Source organism: Anastrepha obliqua, chromosome 5 (genome assembly GCF_027943255.1).
Source record: "Anastrepha obliqua isolate idAnaObli1 chromosome 5, idAnaObli1_1.0, whole genome shotgun sequence".
NCBI lineage: Eukaryota > Metazoa > Arthropoda > Insecta > Diptera > Tephritidae > Anastrepha > Anastrepha obliqua.
The window spans coordinates 65,537,939-65,560,215 of record NC_072896.1 but is presented as its reverse complement, the minus strand read 5'-3'; the positions used below and the strand labels follow the sequence as shown (position 1 = coordinate 65,560,215).

The window sequence follows — 22,277 nt, the reverse complement described above, 5'->3', positions numbered from 1 at the left end:
CAGTTCCTGGTGTGAGGACTACGACTGAAAGTATCGAATCAGGACCAGGTAGCACCACTACACCTTCAAGTGAAGAAAAAATAAAAACAATAACTGGTCCTATTACCGAGATTTCTTCCGTTCAGACAACGGTTGGATACACTACAGTTCCTGGTGTGAGGACTACCACTGAAAGTATCCAATCAACACCAGGTGGCACAACTACACCTTCAAGTGAAGAAAAGATAACTACAATAACTGGTCCAATAACCGAGATTCCTCCGGTTCAGACAACGATTGGATACACTACAGTTCCTGGTGTGAGGACTACGACTGAAAGTATCGAATCAGGACCAGGTAGCACCACTACACCTTCAAGTGAAGAAAAAATAAAAACAATAACTGGTCCTATTACCGAGATTTCTTCCGTTCAGACAACGGTTGGATACACTACAGTTCCTGGTGTGAGGACTACCACTGAAAGTATCCAATCAACACCAGGTGGCACAACTACACCTTCAAGTGAAGAAAAGATAACTACAATAACTGGTCCAATAACCGAGATTCCTCCGGTTCAGACAACGGTTGGATACACTACAGTTCCTGGTGTGAGGACTACGACTGAAAGTATCGAATCAGGACCAGGTAGCACCACTACACCTTCAAGTGAAGAAAAAATAACAAGAATAACTGGTCCTATAACCGAGATTCCTCCGGTTCAGACAACGGTTGGATACACTACAGTTCCTGGTGCGAGGACTACCACTGAAAGTATCCAATCAACACCAGGTGGCACAACTACACCTTCAAGTGAAGAAAAGATAACTACAATAACTGGTCCAATAACCGAGATTCCTCCGGTTCAGACCACGGTTGGATATACTACAATTCCTGGTGTGAGGACTACGACTGAAAGCATCCAATCAACACCAGGTGGCACATCTACACCTTCAAGTGAAGAAAAGATAACTACAATAACTGGTCCAATAACCGAGATTCCTCCGGTTCAGACAACGGTTGGATATACTACAGTTCCTGCTGCGAGGACTACAACTGAAAGTACCGCATCAACACCAGGTGGCACATCTACACCTTCAAGTGAAGAAAGAATAACTACAATAACTGGTCCAATAACCGAGATTCCTCCGCTTCAGACAACGGTTGGATATACTACAATTCCTGGTGTGAGGACTACAACTGAAAGTACCGCATCAACACCAGGTGGCACATCTACACCTTCAAGTGAAGAAAGAATACCTAAGATAACTGGTCCAATAACCGAGATTCCTTCAGTTCTGACAACGGTTGGATACACTACAGTTCCTGGTGTGAGGACTACGACTGAAAGTATCCAATCAACACCAGGTGGCACAACTACACCTTCAAGTGAAGAAAAGATAGCTACAACAACTGGTCCAATAACCGAGATTCCTCCGGTTCAGACAACGGTTGGATATACTACAGTTCCTGGTGTGAGGACTACAACTGAAAGTATCCAATCAACACCAGGTGGCACAACTACACCTTCAAGTGAAGAAAAGATAACTACAATAACTGGTCCAATAACCGAGATTCCTCCGGTTCAGACCACGGTTGGATATACTACAATTCCTGGTGTGAGGACTACGACTGAAAGCATCCAATCAACACCAGGTGGCACAACTACACCTTCAAGTGAAGAAAAGATAACTACAACAACTGGTCCAATAACCGAGATTCCTCCGGTTCAGACAACGGTTGGATACACTACAGTTCCTGGTGTGAGGACTACGACTGAAAGTATCCAATCAACACCAGGTGGCACAACTACACCTTCAAGTGAAGAAAAGATAACTACAACAACTGGTCCAATAACCGAGATTCCTCCGATTCAGACAACGGTTGGATATACTACAACTGAAAGTACCGCATCCACACCAGGTGGCACATCTACACCTTCAGGTGAAGAAATAATACCTACGATAACTGGTCCAATAACCGAGATTTCTTCAGTTCTGACAACGGTTGGATACACTACAGTTCATGGTGCGAGGACTACAACTGAAAGTATCCAATCAACACCAGGTGGCACAACTACACCTTCAAGTGAAGAAAAGATAACTACAACAACTGGTCCAATAACCGAGATTCCTCCGGTTCAGACAACGGTTGGATATACTACAACTGAAAGTACCGCATCCACACCAGGTGGCACATCTACTCCTTCAAGTGAAGAAAAAATAACAACGATGACTGGTCCAATAACCGAGATTCCTTCAGTTCTGACAACGGTTGGATACACTACAGTTCCTGGTGTGAGGACTACGACTGAAAGTATCCAATCAACACCAGGTGGCACAACTACACCTTCAAGTGAAGAAAGAATAACTACAATAACTGGTCCAATAACCGAGATTCCTCCGGTTCAGACAACGGTTGGATATACTACAATTCCTGGTGTGAGGACTGCAACTGAAAGTACCGCATCAACACCAGGTGGCACATCTACACCTTCAAGTGAAGAAAGAATAACTACGATAACTGGTCCAATAACCAAGATTCCTTCAGTTCTGACATCGGTTGGATACACTACAGTTCCTGGTGTGAGGACTACAACTGAAAGTATCCAATCAACACCAGGTGGCACAACTACACCTTCAAGTGAAGAAAAGATAATTACAACAACTGGTCCAATAACCGAGATTCCTCCGGTTCAGACAACGGTTGGATACACTACAGTTCCTGGTGTGAGGACTACGACTGAAAGTATCCAATCAACACCAGGTGGCACAACTACACCTTCAAGTGAAGAAAAGATAATTACAACAACTGGTCCAATAACCGAGATTCCTCCGGTTCAGACAACGGTTCGATATACAATAGTTCCTGGTGCGAGGACTACAACTGAAAGTACCGCATCAACACCAGGTGGCACATCTACACCTTCAAGTGAAGAAAGAATAACTACAATAACTGGTCCAATAACCGAGATTCCTCCGGTTCAGACAACGGTTGGATACACTACAGTTCCTGGTGTGAGGACTACAACTGAAAGTACCGCATCAACACCAGGTGGCACATCTACACCTTCAAGTGAAGAAAGAATAACTACGATAACTGGTCCAATAACCGAGATTCCTTCAGTTCTGACATCGGTTGGATATACTACAGTTCCTGGTGTGAGGACTACAACTGAAAGTATCCAATCAACACCAGGTGGCACAACTACACCTTCAAGTGAAGAAAAGATAACTACAATAACTGGTCCAATAACCGAGATTCCTCCGGTTCAGACCACGGTTGGATATACTACAATTCCTGGTGTGAGGACTACGACTGAAAGCATCCAATCAACACCAGGTGGCACAACTACACCTTCAAGTGAAGAAAAGATAACTACAACAACTGGTCCAATAACCGAGATTCCTCCGGTTCAGACAACGGTTGGATACACTACAGTTCCTGGTGTGAGGACTACGACTGAAAGTATCCAATCAACACCAGGTGGCACAACTACACCTTCAAGTGAAGAAAAGATAATTACAACAACTGGTCCAATAACCGCGATTCCTCCGGTTCAGACAACGGTTGGATATACTACAGTTCCTGGTGCGAGGACTACAACTGAAAGTACCGCATCAACACCAGGTGGCACATCTACACCTTCAAGTGAAGAAAGAATAACTACAATAACTGGTCCAATAACCGAGATTCCTCCGGTTCAGACAACGGTTGGATATACTACAGTTCCTGGTGTGAGGACTACAACTGAAAGTACCGCATCCACACCAGGTGGCTTATCTACACCTTCAAGTGAAGAAAAAATAACTACGATAACTGGTCCAATAACCGAGATTCCTTCAGTTCAGACAACGGTTGGATACACTACAGTTCCTGGTGTGAGGACTACGACTGAAAGTATCCAATCAACACCAGGTGGCACAACTACACCTTCAAGTGAAGAAAAGATAGCTACAACAACTGGTCCAATAACCGAGATTCCTTCAGTTCAGACAACGGTTGGATACACTACAGTTCCTGGTGCGAGGACTACGACTGAAAGTATCCAATCAGGACCAGGTAGCACCACTACACCTTCAAGTGAAGAAAAAATAACAACAATAACTGGTCCTATTACCGAGATTTCTTCCGTTCAGACAACGGTTGGATACACTACAGTTCCTGGTGTGAGGACTACGACTGAAAGTATCCAATCAACACCAGGTGGCACAACTACACCTTCAAGTGAAGAAAAGATAATTACAACAACTGGTCCAATAACCGAGATTCCTCCGGTTCAGACAACGGTTGGATACACTACAGTTCCTGGTGCGAGGACTACGACTGAAAGTATCCCATCAACACCAGGTGGCACAACTACACCTTCAAGTGAAGAAAAGATAGCTACAACAACTGGTCCAATAACCGAGATTCCTCCGGTTCCGACAACGGTTCGATATACAACAGTTCCTGGTGCGAGGACTACAACTGAAAGTACCGCATCCACACCAGGTGGCACATCTACACCTTCAAGTGAAGAAAGAATAACTACGATAACTGGTCCAATAACCGAGATTCCTTCAGTTCTGACAACGGTTGGATACACTACAGTTCCTGGTGCGAGGACTACAACTGGAAGTACCGCATCCACACCAGGTGGCTTATCTACACCTTCAAGTGAAGAAAACATAACTACGATAACTGGTCCAATAACCGAGATTCCTTCAGTTCCGACAACGGTTGTATACACTACAGTTCCTGGTGTGAGGACTACGACTGAAAGTACCGCATCCACACCAGGTGGCTTATCTACACCTTCAAGTGAAGAAAAGATAGCTACAACAACTGGTCCAATAACCGAGATTCCTTCAGTTCAGACAACGGTTGGATACACTACAGTTCCTGGTGTGAGGACTACAACTGAAAGTACCGCATCAACACCAGGTGGCACATCTACACCTTCAAGTGAAGAAAGAATAACTACGATAACTGGTCCAATAACCGAGATCCCTTCAGTTCTGACAACGGTTGGATACACTACAGTTCCTGGTGTGAGGACTACGACTGAAAGTACCGCATCCACACCAGGTGGCTTATCTACACCTTCAAGTGAAGAAAAGATAGCTACAACAACTGGTCCAATAACCGAGATTCCTTCAGTTCAGACAACGGTTGGATACACTGCAGTTCCTGGTGTGAGGACTACAACTGAAAGTACCGCATCAACACCAGGTGGCACATCTACACCTTCAAGTGAAGAAAGAATAACTACGATAACTGGTCCAATAACCGAGATCCCTTCAGTTCTGACAACGATTGGATACACTACAGTTCCTGGTGTGAGGACTACGACTGAAGGTATCCAATCAACACCAGGTGGCACAACTACGCCTTCAAGTGAAGAAAAGATAACTACAAGAACTGTTCCAATAACCGAGATTCCTTCAGTTCAGACAACGGTTGGATACACTACAGTTCCTGGTGTGAGGACTACAACTGAAAGTACCGCATCAACACCAGGTGGCACATCTACACCTTCAAGTGAAGAAAGAATAACTACGATAACTGGTCCAATAACCGAGATCCCTTCAGTTCTGACAACGGTCGGATACACTACAGTTCCTGGTGTGAGGACTACGACTGAAAGTATCCAATCAACACCAGGTGGCACAACTACACCTTCAAGTGAAGAAAAGATAATTACAACAACTGGTCCAATAACCGAGATTCCTCCGGTTCAGACAACGGTTCGATATACAACAGTTCCTGGTGCGAGGACTACAACTGAAAGTACCGCATCCACACCAGGTGGCTTATCTACTCCTTCAAGTGAAGAAAAGATAGCTACAACAACTGGTCCAATAACCGAGATTCCTTCAGTTCAGACAACGGTTGGATACACTACAGTTCCTGGTGCGAGGACTACAACTGGAAGTACCGCATCCACACCAGGTGGTTTATCTACACCTTCAAGTGAAGAAAACATAACTACGATAACTGGTCCAATAACCGAGATTCCTTCAGTTCCGACAACGGTTGTATACACTACAGTTCCTGGTGTGAGGACTACGACTGAAAGTACCGCATCCACACCAGGTGGCTTATCTACACCTTCAAATGAAGAAAAGATAGCTACAACAACTGGTCCAATAACCGAGATTCCTTCAGTTCAGACAACGGTTGGATACACTACAGTTCCTGTTGTGAGGACTACAACTGAAAGTACCGCATCCACACCAGGTGGCTTATCTACACCTTCAAGTGAAGAAAAGATAGCTACAACAACTGGTCCAATAACCGAGATTCCTTCAGTTCAGACAACGGTTGGATACACTACAGTTCCTGGTGTGAGGACTACAACTGAAAGTACCGCATCAACACCAGGTGGCACATCTACACCTTCAAGTGAAGAAAGAATAACTACGATAACTGGTCCAATAACCGAGATCCCTTCAGTTCTGACAACGGTTGGATACACTACAGTTCCTGGTGTGAGGACTACGACTGAAAGTATCCAATCAACACCAGGTGGCACAACTACACCTTCAAGTGAAGAAAAGATAACTACAAGAACTGTTCCAATAACCGAGATTCCTTCAGTTCAGACAACGGTTGGATACACTACAGTTCCTGTTGTGAGGACTACAACTGAAAGTACCACATCAACACCAGGTGGCACATCTACACCTTCAAGTGAAGAAAAAATAACTACGATAACTGGTCCAATAACCGAGATTCCTTCAGTTCCGACAACGGTTGTATACACTACAGTTCCTGGTGTGAGGACTACGACTGAAAGTATCCCATCAACACCAGGTGGCACAACTACACCTTCAAGTGAAGAAAAGATAGCTACAACAACTGGTCCAATAACCGAGATTCCTTCAGTTCAGACAACGGTTGGATACACTACAGTTCCTGTTGTGAGGACTACAACTGAAAGTACCGCATCAACACCAGGTGGCACATCTACACCTTCAAGTGAAGAAAAAATAACTACGATAACTGGTCCAATAACCGAGATCCCTTCAGTTCTGACAACGGTTGGATACACTACAGTTCCTGGTGTGAGGACTACGACTGAAAGTATCCAATCAACACCAGGTGGCACAACTACACCTTCAAGTGAAGAAAAGATAACTACAAGAACTGTTCCAATAACCGAGATTCCTTCAGTTCAGACAACGGTTGGATACACTACAGTTCCTGTTGTGAGGACTACAACTGAAAGTACCGCATCAACACCAGGTGGCACATCTACACCTTCAAGTGAAGAAAAAATAACTACGATAACTGGTCCAATAACCGAGATTCCTTCAGTTCCGATAACGGTTGTATACACTACAGTTCCTGGTGTGAGGACTACGACTGAAAGTATCCAATCAACACCAGGTGGCACAACTACACCTTCAAGTGAAGAAAAGATAACTACAACAACTGGTCCAATAACCGAGATTCCTCCGGTTCATACAACGGTTGGATATACTACAACTGAAAGTACCGCATCCACACCAGGTGGCACATCTACACCTTCAAGTGAAGAAAAAATAACTACGATAACTGGTCCAATAACCGAGATTTCTTCAGTTCTGACAACGGTTGGATACACTACAGTTCCTGGTGTGAGGACTACGACTGAAAGTATCCAATCAACACCAGGTGGCACAACTACACCTTCAAGTGAAGAAAAGATAGCTACAACAACTGGTCCAATAACCGAGATTCCTTCAGTTCAGACAACGGTTGGATACACTACAGTTCCTGGTGTGAGGACTACGACTGAAAGTATCCAATCAACACCAGGTGGCACAACTACACCTTCAAGTGAAGAAAAGATAACTACAACAACTGGTCCAATAACCGAGATTCCTTCAGTTCAGACAACGGTTGGATACACTACAGTTCCTGTTGTGAGGACTACAACTGAAAGTACCGCATCAACACCAGGTGGCACATCTACACCTTCAAGTGAAGAAAAAATAACTACGATAACTGGTCCAATAACCGAGATTCCTTCAGTTCCGATAACGGTTGGATACACTACAGTTCCTGGTGTGAGGACTACGACTGAAAGTATCCAATCAACACCAGGTGGCACAACTACACCTTCAAGTGAAGAAAAGATAACTACAACAACTGGTCCAATAACCGAGATTCCTCCGGTTCATACAACGGTTGGATATACTACAACTGAAAGTACCGCATCCACACCAGGTGGCACATCTACAACTTCAAGTGAAGAAAAAATAACACCGATAACTGGTCCAATAACCGAGATTCCTTCAGTTCTGACAACGGTCGGATACACTACAGTTCCTGGTGCGAGGACTACGACTGAAAGTATCCCATCAACACCAGGTGGCACAACTACACCTTCAAGTGAAGAAAAGATAACTACAACAACTGGTCCAATAACCGAAATTCCTCCGGTTCATACAACGGTTCGATATACAACAGTTCCTGGTGCGAGGACTACTACTGAAAGTACCGCATCCACACCAGGTGGCACATCTACACCTTCAAGTGAAGAAAGAATAACTACGATAACTGGTCCAATAACCGAGATTCCTTCAGTTCTGACAACGGTTGGATACATTACAGTTCCTGGTGCGAGGACTACAACTGAAAGTACCGCATCCACACCAGGTGGCTTATCTACACCTTCAAGTGAAGAAAAGATAACTACAACAACTGGTCCAATAACCGAGATTCCTTCAGTTCAGACAACGGTTGGATACATTACAGTTCCTGGTGTGAGGACTACAACTGAAAGTACCGCATCCACACCAGGTGGCTTATCTACACCTTCAAGTGAAGAAAACATAACTACGATAACTGGTCCAATAACCGAGATTCCTTCAGTTCCGACAACGGTTGTATACACTACAGTTCCTGGTGTGAGGACTACGACTGAAAGTATCCAATCAACACCAGGTGGCACAACTACACCTTCAAGTGAAGAAAAGATAGCTACAACAACTGGTCCAATAACCGAGATTCCTTCAGTTCAGACAACGGTTGGATACACTACAGTTCCTGGTGTGAGGACTACAACTGAAAGTACCGCATCAACACCAGGTGGCACATCTACACCTTCAAGTGAAGAAAGAATAACTACGATAACTGGTCCAATAACCGAGATCCCTTCAGTTCTGACAACGGTTGGATACACTACAGTTCCTGGTGTGAGGACTACGACTGAAAGTATCCAATCAACACCAGGTGGCACAACTACACCTTCAAGTGAAGAAAAGATAACTACAAGAACTGTTCCAATAACCGAGATTCCTTCAGTTCAGACAACGGTTGGATACACTACAGTTCCTGTTGTGAGGACTACAACTGAAAATACCGCATCAACACCAGGTGGGGCATCTACACCTTCAAGTGAAGAAAGAATAACTACGATAACTGGTCCAATAACCGAGATTCCTTCAGTTCTGACAACGGTTGTATACACTACAGTTCCTGGTGTGAGGACTACAACTGAAACTTTCCAATCAACACCAGGTGGCACAACTACACCTTCAAGTGAAGAAAAGATAACTACAGCAACTGGTCCAATAACCGAGATTCCTCCGGTTCAGACAACGGTTGGATATACTACAATTCCTGGTGTGAGGACTACGACTGAAAGTATCGAATCAACACCCGGTGGCACAACTTCACCTTCAAGTGAAGAAAGAATAACTGCGATAGCTGGTCCAATAACCGAGATTCCTTCAGTTCTGACAACGATTGGATACACTACAGTTCCTGGTGCGAGGACTACCACTGAAAGTATCCAATCAACACCAGGTGGCACAACTACATCTTCAAGCGAAGAAAAGATAACTACAGCAACTGGTCCAATAACCGAGATTCCTCCGGTTCAGACAACGGTTGGATATACTACAATTCCTGGTGTGAGGAGTACGACTGAAAGTATCGAATCAACACCCGGTGGCACAACTTCACCTTCAAGTGAAGAAAGAATAACTGCGATAACTGGTCCAATAACCCAGATTCCTCCAGTTCTGACAACGATTGGATACACTACAGTTCATGGTGCGAGGACTACCACTGAAAGTATCCAATCAACACCAGGTGGCACAACTACATCTTCAAGCGAAGAAAAGATAACTACAGCAACTGGTCCAATAACCGAGATTCCTCCGGTTCAGACAACGGTTGGATATACTACAATTCCTGGTGTGAGGACTACGACTGAAAGTATCGAATCAACACCCGGTGGCACAACTGCACCTTCAAGTGAAGAAAGAATAACTACGATAACTGGTCCAATAAGCGAGATTCCTTCAGTTCTGACAACGATTGGATACACTACAGTTCCTGGTGCGAGGACTACCACTGAAAGTATCCAATCAACACCAGGTGGCACAACTACACCTTCAGGTGAAGAAGGAGTAACTACAACAACTGGTCCAATAACTGAGACTCCTTTGGCTCAGACAAAGGTTGTATACACTACAGTTGCTGGTGTGAGGACTACAACTGAAAGTATCGAATCAGGACCAGGTAGCACAACTACACCTTCAAGTGAAGAAAAGATAATTACAACAACTGGTCCAATAACCTATATTCCTCCGGTTCAGACAACGGTTGAATACACTACAGTTCGTGGTGCCACAACTACGTCTTCAAGTGAAGAAAGAATTACTACGATAACTGGTCCAATAACCGAGATTCCTCCAGTTCAAGCAACGGTTGGATACACTACAGTTCCTGGTGCCACAACTACGTCTTCAAGTGAAGAAAAGATAACTACAACAACTGGTCCAATAACCGATATTCCTCCAGTTCAAACAACGGTTGGATACACTACAGTTCCTGGTGCCACAACTACGTCTTCAAGTGAAGGAAGAATTACTACGAGAACTGGTCCAATAACCGAGATTCCTTCAGTTCAGATAACGGTTGGATACACTACAGTTCCTGGTGTGACAACCACCACAGAGGGAATCAAGTCAACACTGGCTGCCACAGCTGCATCTTCGGATTACGACAGAACTACTACAGCGGTTGGTTCAATAAGCGAGTTTCCTTCGGTAGAAACAACGGTTGGATACCCTGTAATCCCTGTTGTTGAGACCACAACAACACCGGATAGAACTACTACTTCAGACGGAGCCGCAGGTACCAACACATTGGGTCCGATAAGGGGAGTCCCACCACTTGAAACAGCAACCACATACTCAACAGGTGCAACAGTAGGAATATCAACTGAAGGCATTGAAACCTCCAGTAGGGGTGAGACGAGTGGTTTAGTTAAAATCGTAACGCCGTTGGGTTATGGAACGGAAATACCAACCACCCAACGGACGGTTACTGTTACACCTATATATGTGGAATCGACGACACCAGAGGCTCTTGTTCCTATCACACCTCAAATCAGACCCCTAACAACAATGAAAATGCCGTATGGCATAAATGTTACAATACCTGACGTAACTGTACGCGTTAACGAAACAGCTCAAACAGTAATTCCACATCTAGCCAGTATAATACCACCCACTGCCATACCCACTGTAACTTGCAAGACTGACAGCGACTGTACTGACGAAGAATTCTGTTTACATGGAGAGTGCATTAATCCTTGCCTACTCTTGCCGACCTTCTGTCGCATATACAATCCTAATTTTATGGTCTGTCGTACAATCAAACATGTGCCTATGTGCTTTTGCGATAATGCAGCCGATGTAAATACTCCCGATTGTCATATAATAGCAGGTAACTAGCGTGTGCATATGTACGTATAAGAAAAGGTGCTCGTTTTATATAATTTGTTAGAAAAAGATTGAAAAAAAACACCGACTTTTATATGTCTTGGAATGAGTTTACAATGCGGGGTTGCGGTTTAAAGCGACGGCCGGTGGTTTGCCGCAAGGACGTCTGCTTCTCCTACATAGATTACTATTCTAAACTATCACCCATCTGCTGAGTAAAGAATACTATAAAATTTAAATGTCGTGCGGCAAAGTCTTGCAATATTGTTTGGGAAAAAAATTATTCAAGTAACTGGATCACCCATCAATCATGGACGTCTGTCTCATGCATGCAAGAAAGCAACCATATATTCGTACTAGTACTCGTGCTCGTTGTTTGTCTATGTTTTCTCTCTCTCTCTCTCTCTCTTTCTGTCTTGAATCATTGTTTAGTGAATGTTATGTGACTTTGCCGCTCATGTGTTTTTTGTTGTGTTATTTTAATTCATTTGTGTCATCGCTCTTATGTGGATATCGAGTTTGGTATACTATTACCTAAACATTTATCCTGCTATCTACTGTGCTCTCTCCTCTCTCACATATTCACTGCTGCTCTCTTGGAGTTTTCGTACATTTGCACCGAGGGGAAAAGTAAAGGGTGGTTAAATTTTAAGGGCTGATGTTGAATGTGAACCACATCTAAACGTCAAGTTTTATTCTGCATTTCATTTGACAGTTTTCAATTTCAGACTAGCTAAATTTGAACCGTGGAAAGATATACAATCGAGCAACGCGTTAAAGTTATTCAGGCTTATTATGAAAACGGGCGTTCAAATCAAAATGCATATCGCGCACTTCGTGAAGAAAATCATCTTCAGTGATGAGGCATATTTTTGCCTCAGTGGATTCGTCAATAAGCAGAATTGCCACATTTGGGCGAATGATAATCCAAGAGTGATTGCCGAAAAACCAATGCACCCACAAAGAGTGACTGTTGGGGTGGTTTATGGGCCGGCGACATCATTGGGCCGTATTTTTTCCAAAATGAGGCCGGTCAGGCAGTTACTGTGAATAGTGTTCGCTATCGGGAGATGATAACGAACTTTTTATGGCCCGAATTGGAAGATATGGATGTGGACGATAAGTGGTTTCAACAGGACGGTGCCACTTGTCACACAGCTAACGAAACAATGGCTCTTTTGCGCGAAAAATTTGATGCGGAATAATCTTACGTCGCGGCGATGTCAGTTGGCTGTCAAGATCATGTGATTTGACACCGTTGGACTTCTTTCTATGGGGTTATTTGAAAGAAAAGGTGTACGTCGATAAGCCAGCAACAATTCAAGAGGTAAAGAATGAGATAATTCGGCACATTAACGGCATAGAACTTCAATTATGCCTCAGCGTCTTCGAAAATTTGGACCATCGGATGGAGGTATGCCGCCGAGGCCGCGTTGGCCCATTTGACCGATATTTTTTTCCATACGTAACTGAACCATACCAATATTATCATAATAAAGAGAAATGATAATAGTTTCTTAAAAAAATTGTATTTTATTCAAAATCAACACTGGCCCTTGAAACTTAACCATCCTTTACAAAAAATTACTGTGAGCACTAAAAGATCTTTTGATATCTGAATCGTATCCTTTTGTGTTTGTATTTTCTGTAAACCATCAAATCAATCAGTATTTACCCTCTTTACACACAAAATTTTCCAACGTTGGACTTCGCTGGATAATCACAATATTCTTTATGTTTTGCATGTGGCTCTGTTTTAATGTTGAATGTTTAATTGAAATACGCCTTCCTTGTTTATTTTATATATTTTTTTTACTATTATATGTATGTTTCTTGTTTTAGTTTTCTATTTCAATCAATCTGAAAATGAGCATTGTTTTCGCAATGGGCTTATTGCAATAACAAGCATAAGAAATCAGAAAGAAGTATTCTTGCCCATCTCATTACGCTCCTTCACACCGCTCCTCACTTTTTACTCCAAATCTTCCCCTCTATCTCTATCCCTCTAACACCCTCTTCATCAAATTTACCGCCGCATGCCTTTGAGTGCCATCAAAGCAGCCACTTTTCAATGTGCATGTGTTGCAAGAACAACAGTAATACTCGTAAGCTCGAAGAGAAGCATCTGCGTTCGCATACTGCATGCAACATATATCTGCGGAAAGATTCGGCACGGATTCAATTGTAGGACTAACAAATAAAAATGAAAAAAGTATAGAAAAATACATTTGGGGGAAATTTAAAAATAAGTACTATGAAATAATAGTAATATGTAAATATGTCTAACAAACACAAAAAATGTAAATATATTATGTAAATAGTTACTCGTTATTAACATCGGTTAAGGGTTCACTAAAATAAGTTAATTATAAAATACTCAAAAGGCTTCATGTCCCACCGTAGTAGTAGAATCTTGCATGTTTTTATTTACGTAATTTCAGCTACTTGTAGACGTTGTTATGCTGGCACTTTTGTATATGTCTTTCAATTGTCTAACGTAGCGTAGAATTTATAATTCACATTTTTAAAAAAAATTTAAAAAGCTTCTGCTGTATGTTAACGCTTCTATTTAAACGAAAAATAATAATAATTTTAACGAAAAAAATCTACAAGAAATGTAATGCAATTAAGAATTATTGGAACACTTAACTGATATAAAACAATGCATTTAATAAGATACACCACGAAAAAGTTTTAATTACCCCAATCGGCGTTGAAATAATTAGCTTTCACAAAAACAATATATAAAAAAAAAACTATTAACAACGATTGCCTGCTTATTTGTAATATTATTTATAGAAGAATAGAGAATAATTTCCAGTCAATGCATATTACTAATTTCAAATATATTCTCTTCCTCTTTTTCTCTCGCCTTGGGCGTTCATAACTTTTTCTTTCACTCGCCCTTTTATTATTTATGCGCGGTCTACAGAAATCGGCTGCGCTTCGAGCGACGAGTGTCCAACACAACGCGCTTGCATCAATAGCATATGCTTAGATCCCTGTTCGTACGCTAATCCTTGTGGACGTGATCAGGAGTGCCAGGTGATTGAACATCAACCGGTCTGTTCGAGGGGTGAGTGAAATGACTTTTACAATATATTCAAATAATTTAACGAGCGGTTATAGTTTCGTTAGATGAGACTTAGTAACCGAGTAGCTCTTTAAACAACAAACGGTTTACTGACCTTCTTGTTTATTCGTCACATCGTCAATAAAATAAATTATTTTAAAATTTCGTCATTTTTCAGTCTGCGAATGCCAAAGCAAATCCGATTGTCATGCCGGTTTCGACTGCGATGGCTGTCACTGCCGACAAAGTACGATTATCATTAAAAACAAATAGTAACTCTCACAATAGACGCTAATTCCTCTACTTTTACTTTCTGCATCCTTACAGCTACCGGACGCACACCTGGCTGTGAACACTGCCCAATAGGTACCAACTGTGATCCCACAACTGGTGCCTGCATTAAAGGTGAGTGCAATTCAAGTGCCTTAATGCTAAGTTTGCCTGGTTTTTATTGCATTTTAACCAACAAAAATAAATAATTATAAAAAAACTTAATTCCTAAATTACTAAATTAACCGCATTCGCTAAACAATTTAACTGTATAGGTTCAATTGTGTAAAAAAGTACAAACATTTGAAATTTAGTTAATGCAGTTATTTATTTGATTTGAAATTGCTAATTTTTTTAACAAATTCTTAAAAATTAAAATTTGTATATATAGTATTTAATTTAATATTCATATACCCTCGCACTCTACTCTACATTTCAACGTCACAATTTTTATTGTAAATATTTCTGTATTCACGGTTTTGTATATATTTTCAAACCAATCTCTCCCACGTTAACCGTGTAAATACGTACCAAAAATATACAACAACAATGTTAACAGCTAATGTTACAATAACAACCACTACCAATATAACAACCACTACATCTAACCCAATCACTGATGTTACTACAATAATCACCGACACCGTCGTTCACACAAATAAAACTGGCACTTCCACGAGCACAACAACATCCACCACCCCTAGAACCACCACCTCATTTGAAATTACTACAGCCATCGTCCTTGAAGATACTACCACTACCACAACTCCAATTATTAGCACAATCACTGAAAAGCCTATTGAGAGTACCACCGAATCGAGTAGAGAATTTGAGGTGAATACGACGAGCAAAACTGGCCCACCAAAGGGTTATCGCGATGGAGAGAATAACATAATCGCCAACACAGTGACTGAGCACGCAACCACCCCAACATTCACCACTGTCTCTACGTCGTCGTCCACTTCCTCTGCCGCCATCTCTACCAGCAGCAGCAGCTCACGTCGCGGCGAGGATAGTAAAGGCCCATTCGATGCGCGCACAACAACACCCAAAATGAAGACTACACGTATTGATACCTCGAATGAATTTGATTATAATTTAACTACCTTACTCACGACCACACAACGTACTACCTTCCCGGTAGCTATGGTCACTGAGCCTATGAAGGAATCGGAACAAGTAACAACAATGAGTGTTCGCGATTTAATCACAACAATGTTCCCTGTGATAACACCACCAGTAACGGAACAAACGGAACGTCCAACTATGGCCGGTACTACGACGTCGTTCGCTTATGAGACAATTGAACCAATTACCACGACGTCAACGCCAGCTCCAGCTGTAGCTGCAGAGGCAACAACTACCACTGAATCTGGTACCACTACTACTAAAACTATAACAACCGAAACCGCCACCACAGTAGCAACTACTGCAATTAGCTCCTCTACTGATATCACAATGATTAACACTTGTACAGATCATACTAACTGTGGTTCTAGTCAATTATGCATATTGGGAGTGTGTCGCAATAGGTGTCGCGAAAGTGACACAAGCGATGCGGAGTGTGTAAAAGGTATAATGTTAATATTTGTTTAGTTTTTCATTTTTTTTATTTTTTCAAAAAAGGATTGCACGATTTGCACATTTTGCAAAATTTTAGTGGAAAATGCATGGTTTCTTTCCCATTTTTAGGTAAAAGCTTCTTACAAAATTTAGTTAGAGATGTGGATATGTCGGTAGAGCTTTTAAAACAAGTCCAGTAAAGGCCGTGGAAGAACACAAAAACCTGTCCTATCTTTCATTTTCTTTAATGAAGAAATACCTCATAGAACTAAAAAAATTATTTATTTATTTTGCAATGAAATTTCTTTACTTGTTGTATTTGTATGTTAAATACTAAAGTCGAAGTAATGAGTCCTACAGTAATAAGATTTTACGCCAAAAAAAGGGAGTTTTTACTATTTAAGTAAAAAAATTATTTATTTGATTCGGCTTAATTTTTAAATTTAAAAATTGTTTTTAATAATTTAAAATTTTCCTATTTTTACTAAACAATTTTCAATGGAACTTTTTCTTGAAGCTACTTTCTTATCAAAATCAACTGGTACAAAACGCTGCTGTCTGAATTAAAAATCAATAATTAAATCATTCAATTGCAATGCAATTTAAATTCACGCTTCCAAGCTTGCTTTAGTATATGGATAATATATATATAGACATACTGTGGGTGTTTGGTAGAGCTCCTCCACCTATTTGTGGTGTGCGTATTGATGTTTTCCACAAATGGAGGGACCACTTTTAGAAAAAACTTTTTCTATCATTTGATATGTGATGCCCGCGGTTTCGAAACCGGGCACTACCAATGGTAGTCACGCTCCAATCAATGCAGCTAAGAGCCCGCCGTGAATATAATCGCTTCATATATATATAAACAGTGAGCGAAACAAGTCGTAACACAGTGAGATTTTTTTTTAGAATATTCGCAATTGGCATGCAAATTTTTTTCGTTAATTTCGTATAAAAATATATCCTACTATAACAAAGGCAGCATATTCTAAAATTTCAAACTATATAAATACAACATAAAAAACTTCATTAAATTTTCGAACTTATTGCTCAGAAATTTTTTTTTTTGTGATATGCAATTTTTTTAACTGTTAATAGTAGTTAAATTTACGAAGATTTTTTGAACATATTTTAAAGAAAGATAATTGCTAATATTAGTGTACATATATTATAAATAATGTAATTACGATTTGTTTTTTGTAAGAAGAAAAGGAGTTGGCATGAAATGCAAATTCACGTTTTTTTATACTCGCACTTCAACTCTCTCTACTGTCTGGTTGCTCAATATTTGGAAAACGAAAACATTTGTAAATAACAATTTCCTACAAACCCCTCATATTTGCCGTATTTTTCGTGTTTTGGTTAACTCATTTTTTATGGAAGTATGGAAGTCTAAATATACGTTAAGTTACTTTTGTGTTATCAAACATCATTATAATCTAAAAAATCTACTTACCAAATAACATACATTAATACTCTAACTCCTCTAACAAGTAGAATCCCCCGGCTCACCAAAGAATCCGGAACCATGTCAATCGAACAATGACTGCATTGAGAATGAAGCATGTTACATGGGTCTATGCCATAATCCTTGCGACTTTGCGAATGTTTGTGCGCCCACCGCGAAGTGTGTGGCGAAAATGCATAGGCCAATATGTTCGTGCCCTAAGGGGCATGAAGGTAATCCGACCATCAAATGCACGCCTGTGGATAGGACAAGTAAGCGAAGAACTTCGTTCATTACATACCTATAACATAAATTCATTATAAATTCAAAAATAGATTAATCAACAAATACTTACCCCTGATTAAATAGCGGAAATATTTATTTACTAATTGGCTAGAAGAATCATAAAAATTATCTAATCATTGCTCTTTTTCCCTTCTCACAAAGTTGAGTGCATACACAATGCCGATTGCGACATTACGGAGGCTTGCATCAGTCGACGCTGCCAACATCCTTGCGATGCACATAATCCTTGCGCGCAAAATGCAGTCTGTATGAATGCAAACCATGCTGCCGAATGTAGCTGTGTGGATGGTTATCAGGGCAACGGTTTTATTGGTTGTCAACCAGGTAAGTGCACGATGGCATACTAAAACGGGTTACACAGGAGCGTTTCAAGGGCAATGACAATGGCACAAAGATGACCTAAACGCACAAAAGTAATTTAAAGTTTTCAGAGAGATCTACATATATTGTATACGACTGCTGCTCGTTGTTTCTGTACATTACTTTGTTTCATGTCATTGCCGTGAGTAGCTTCATAAACATCTTGAATTCCTAAGAGAACCTGAGAAAAATATTCAAAAAGTTTTTTCTGTGCAGATTGCACCATATAACATTTTGTAGCTATGCTAATTTCGCAACTGTTTCTTTAATTTTTTATTTCAAAACACTGTAAAATACGCTCACACCATTCACCTGTAAAAATGTGTACTTTTCTGAACACCGCAAAAACAAATAAATTACTATGAATTAACAAAAACTGAAACACACCACACCAACGAACCTATAAATACACATACAAAACACACACCATACCTGTAATCCAAAAACAATTGCGCACAAACCAAACGATTCGGTTGCGTACCTGTCCCACCGAATAACAGCGCTTGACCATACGCCTGTCTGTCAATATAATGAGGACTGTCCGCCTAACAAACTCTGCGATCGACTGAATCGTCGCTGTATCAATCCTTGCTTCGAAGATTCGTGTGGTGAGAACGCTGAGTGCATTCCTGTGAACCATGGCATCGAATGTCGTTGCTTATCGGGTTTTGTGGGCAATGCTTACATCGAGTGCTCGCAAGTGCAAGGCTGTCGTGCAGATCGTGAATGTGATACCAGTCGGGCGTGTATTGATGGCAAATGCGCTTCGCCCTGTCGCTGTGGTGCCAATGCGCTTTGCGACGTCATCAATCACCGAGGCATTTGTAAATGCCCACCAGGTTATGCCGGCAGACCGGAAGTCGCTTGTAACCCACCAACCAATCCATGTGATCCAAATCCATGTGGCGTTAATGCGTTGTGCGAGCTTGATAATGGTAACCCGATTTGCTATTGCCCGAAGGGACTCACCGGCAATCCATTCAAGAATTGCAGTAAGTACTTAATAACTTTCAATGTTTGATTAATTGCTCGTAAGTATTAACTAATATATAAAACTCCCTTTCTGCAACCGCTTTCAGTACCTGAGGGTGATGAATGTCGCCCGAACCCTTGTGGCCCAAACTCAGGTTGTCGTATGGTGAGTGGTGCTCCAACTTGCTTCTGTCTACCCGAATATGAAGGTCAACCACCGCTTGTCCCATGCGAAGTGCCGAAGAGTCCCTGTGATCCATCGCCTTGTGGGCCAAACACGCAATGCGCTGTACTCAGCAATGGCTTCTCTAAATGTACTTGCCTACCCGGCTACGTAGAAAGCCCAAACACAATTCGTGGCTGCATTGAACCTGTCAATCCATGCGACCCCAACCCTTGTGGTTTTGGTGCTGTGTGCGATTCTTCACGTAATCCAGTTTGCTTCTGCCCCGATGGTAAAATCGGTAATCCATTCAAATCTTGTGAAAAGCCACCTGTTTCCGATGAACTATGCACACCAGGACCTTGTGGTCGCAATGCTGATTGCTATGTTACCAGTAATCGTGAGGAATGCTACTGCCGTTCTGGCTATATCGGTGATCCATATCAAGGCTGTCGCGAACCACCACGTAGTGCTTGTGAGCCGAATCCTTGCGGTCCGAATGCTGAATGTATCGTATCCGTCGATGGTCAAAGCGCTTGTGTTTGCCCTGAGGGTCTATCCGGTGATCCCACCTCTACTAAAGGATGTCATGGTTACGAATGTCAAGTGGATGCCGATTGCCCGCACGATAAGGCATGCATGGGCTTTAAATGTTACGATCCCTGCCCAGGTGCTTGTGGTCAAGGTACCAACTGCCGCGTGGAGGAACATCATCCAGTTTGCTCATGCAATGCTGGACTCACTGGCAATCCTGGTATACGCTGTTACGCGCTAGATATACCCAAAATGCCAAGCCGCAATCCTTGTATTCCTAGCCCTTGTGGAGTGAATAGTGAATGTAAACTACTAAACAATCGCGCTGTATGCTCTTGCCTGCCTAGATACTTGGGTGACCCTCAGAGTGGTTGTCGTGCAGAGTGTGACATCAATTCCGACTGTGGCACAGCGCAAGCTTGCATCAACCACAAGTGTATCGATCCATGTGCTGGTACAGTGTGCGGCATAAACGCTATTTGCAGAGTACAACAACACACACCTATTTGTGCCTGCCTCGATGGCTTCACCGGAGACGCTTTTCGACAATGTATACCAGTTGGTGTGCTAAAGAATGTTACACGCGATCCTTGTGTACCTTCACCCTGTGGTCCACAAGATGTTTGCTCGGTATACGGTGACGGCGTTGCGTTATGCGATCCATGCTTTGGACTCAATGCTCAACAAAATCCACGCTGCCGACCTGAATGTATATCGAACTCCGACTGTCCCTTCGACCGCGCTTGTTTGGGCCAACACTGCCTAGATCCTTGTCCAGGCTCTTGTGGGCACAACGCTCTCTGCAATGTATACGAACACAACCCCATCTGTAGTTGTCCACCTGGCTTGTATGGCAATCCGTACGAACACTGTTCACCACCTTCGCCATTTGTGCCAGCACCATCACCTAGCTGCGAGAAACTACACTGCGGTGCCAATGCAGAGTGTAAGAAGAGAAATGGTGCATTGACTTGCATCTGTCACACAGGTTACTTTGGCGATCCATTCATCGGTTGTCGACCCGAATGCGTACTCAACTCAGACTGTCCAGCAGATAAATCTTGTGTCAACTCCAAATGCGTGGACTCATGTGTCGGCGTTTGTGGCGTGAATGCTATGTGTCGTATTGTAAACCACGCACCTATATGTCTCTGTGTTGAAGGCTATACGGGTGATGCAACCGTCCAATGCAATCCGTTCTACTTACCGCCAAGGAAACCAGCTCGCAATCCTTGTGAACCATCGCCATGTGGTCCCAACTCTCGTTGCCTGATTTCACCAGATGGATATGCAGCTTGTTCATGCCTGCCAAACTTCAAGGGCTCACCGCCAGTGTGCCAGCCAGAGTGTGTTGTGAGTTCGGAATGTCCTTTGAATAAAGCTTGTATCAATCAACGATGTTCAGATCCATGTCCTGGTACATGTGGTGTTGAAGCGCGTTGCGAGGTCTTAAATCACAACCCCATCTGCTCGTGCGAACCCGGCTTTGAAGGTGATCCGTTCGTATCGTGTGGCCGCATACCAGAAGAGAGAACCGATCGCAATCCATGTGTCCCATCGCCATGTGGGCCTAACTCAATATGTCAAATAAAACAAGATCGCCCAGTCTGCTCATGTGTTGCTAATTACATTGGCAGTCCCCCATACTGTCGTCCGGAGTGTACACTAAATACTGAATGTCCAGCGGATAAGGCGTGTATACAAGAGAAATGTCAAAATCCCTGCGTGAACACATGCGGCCACAATGCACGCTGCACCGTAATAGCACATGCTGCGCACTGTAGCTGTGACCAAGGATATGAGGGAGACGCCTTTGTTGGTTGCTCAAAAATCGATGAGAGTAAGTTCAAACATAGTCATGAAGCGTCGTAAAACGAAAATTTCACCTACATTATTTATTCC

At 42.2% G+C, this 22,277-nt stretch overlaps 1 protein-coding gene across 1 annotated transcript in view; it reads left to right on the top strand.

Annotated features, from left to right (window-relative positions):
• Positions 1-22,277, top strand: part of LOC129248648 (uncharacterized) — a 233,351-nt gene that overhangs the window by 158,741 nt on the left and 52,333 nt on the right. Inside the window, exons 14-21 of the mRNA XM_054888276.1 lie at positions 14,617-14,760; positions 14,936-15,004; positions 15,085-15,162; positions 15,587-16,600; positions 18,091-18,312; positions 18,488-18,670; positions 19,207-19,698; positions 19,786-22,215. Of these exons, the coding sequence (XP_054744251.1) occupies positions 14,617-14,760; positions 14,936-15,004; positions 15,085-15,162; positions 15,587-16,600; positions 18,091-18,312; positions 18,488-18,670; positions 19,207-19,698; positions 19,786-22,215 (4,632 nt within the window). The remainder of the gene's footprint in view (positions 1-14,616; positions 14,761-14,935; positions 15,005-15,084; positions 15,163-15,586; positions 16,601-18,090; positions 18,313-18,487; positions 18,671-19,206; positions 19,699-19,785; positions 22,216-22,277) is intronic.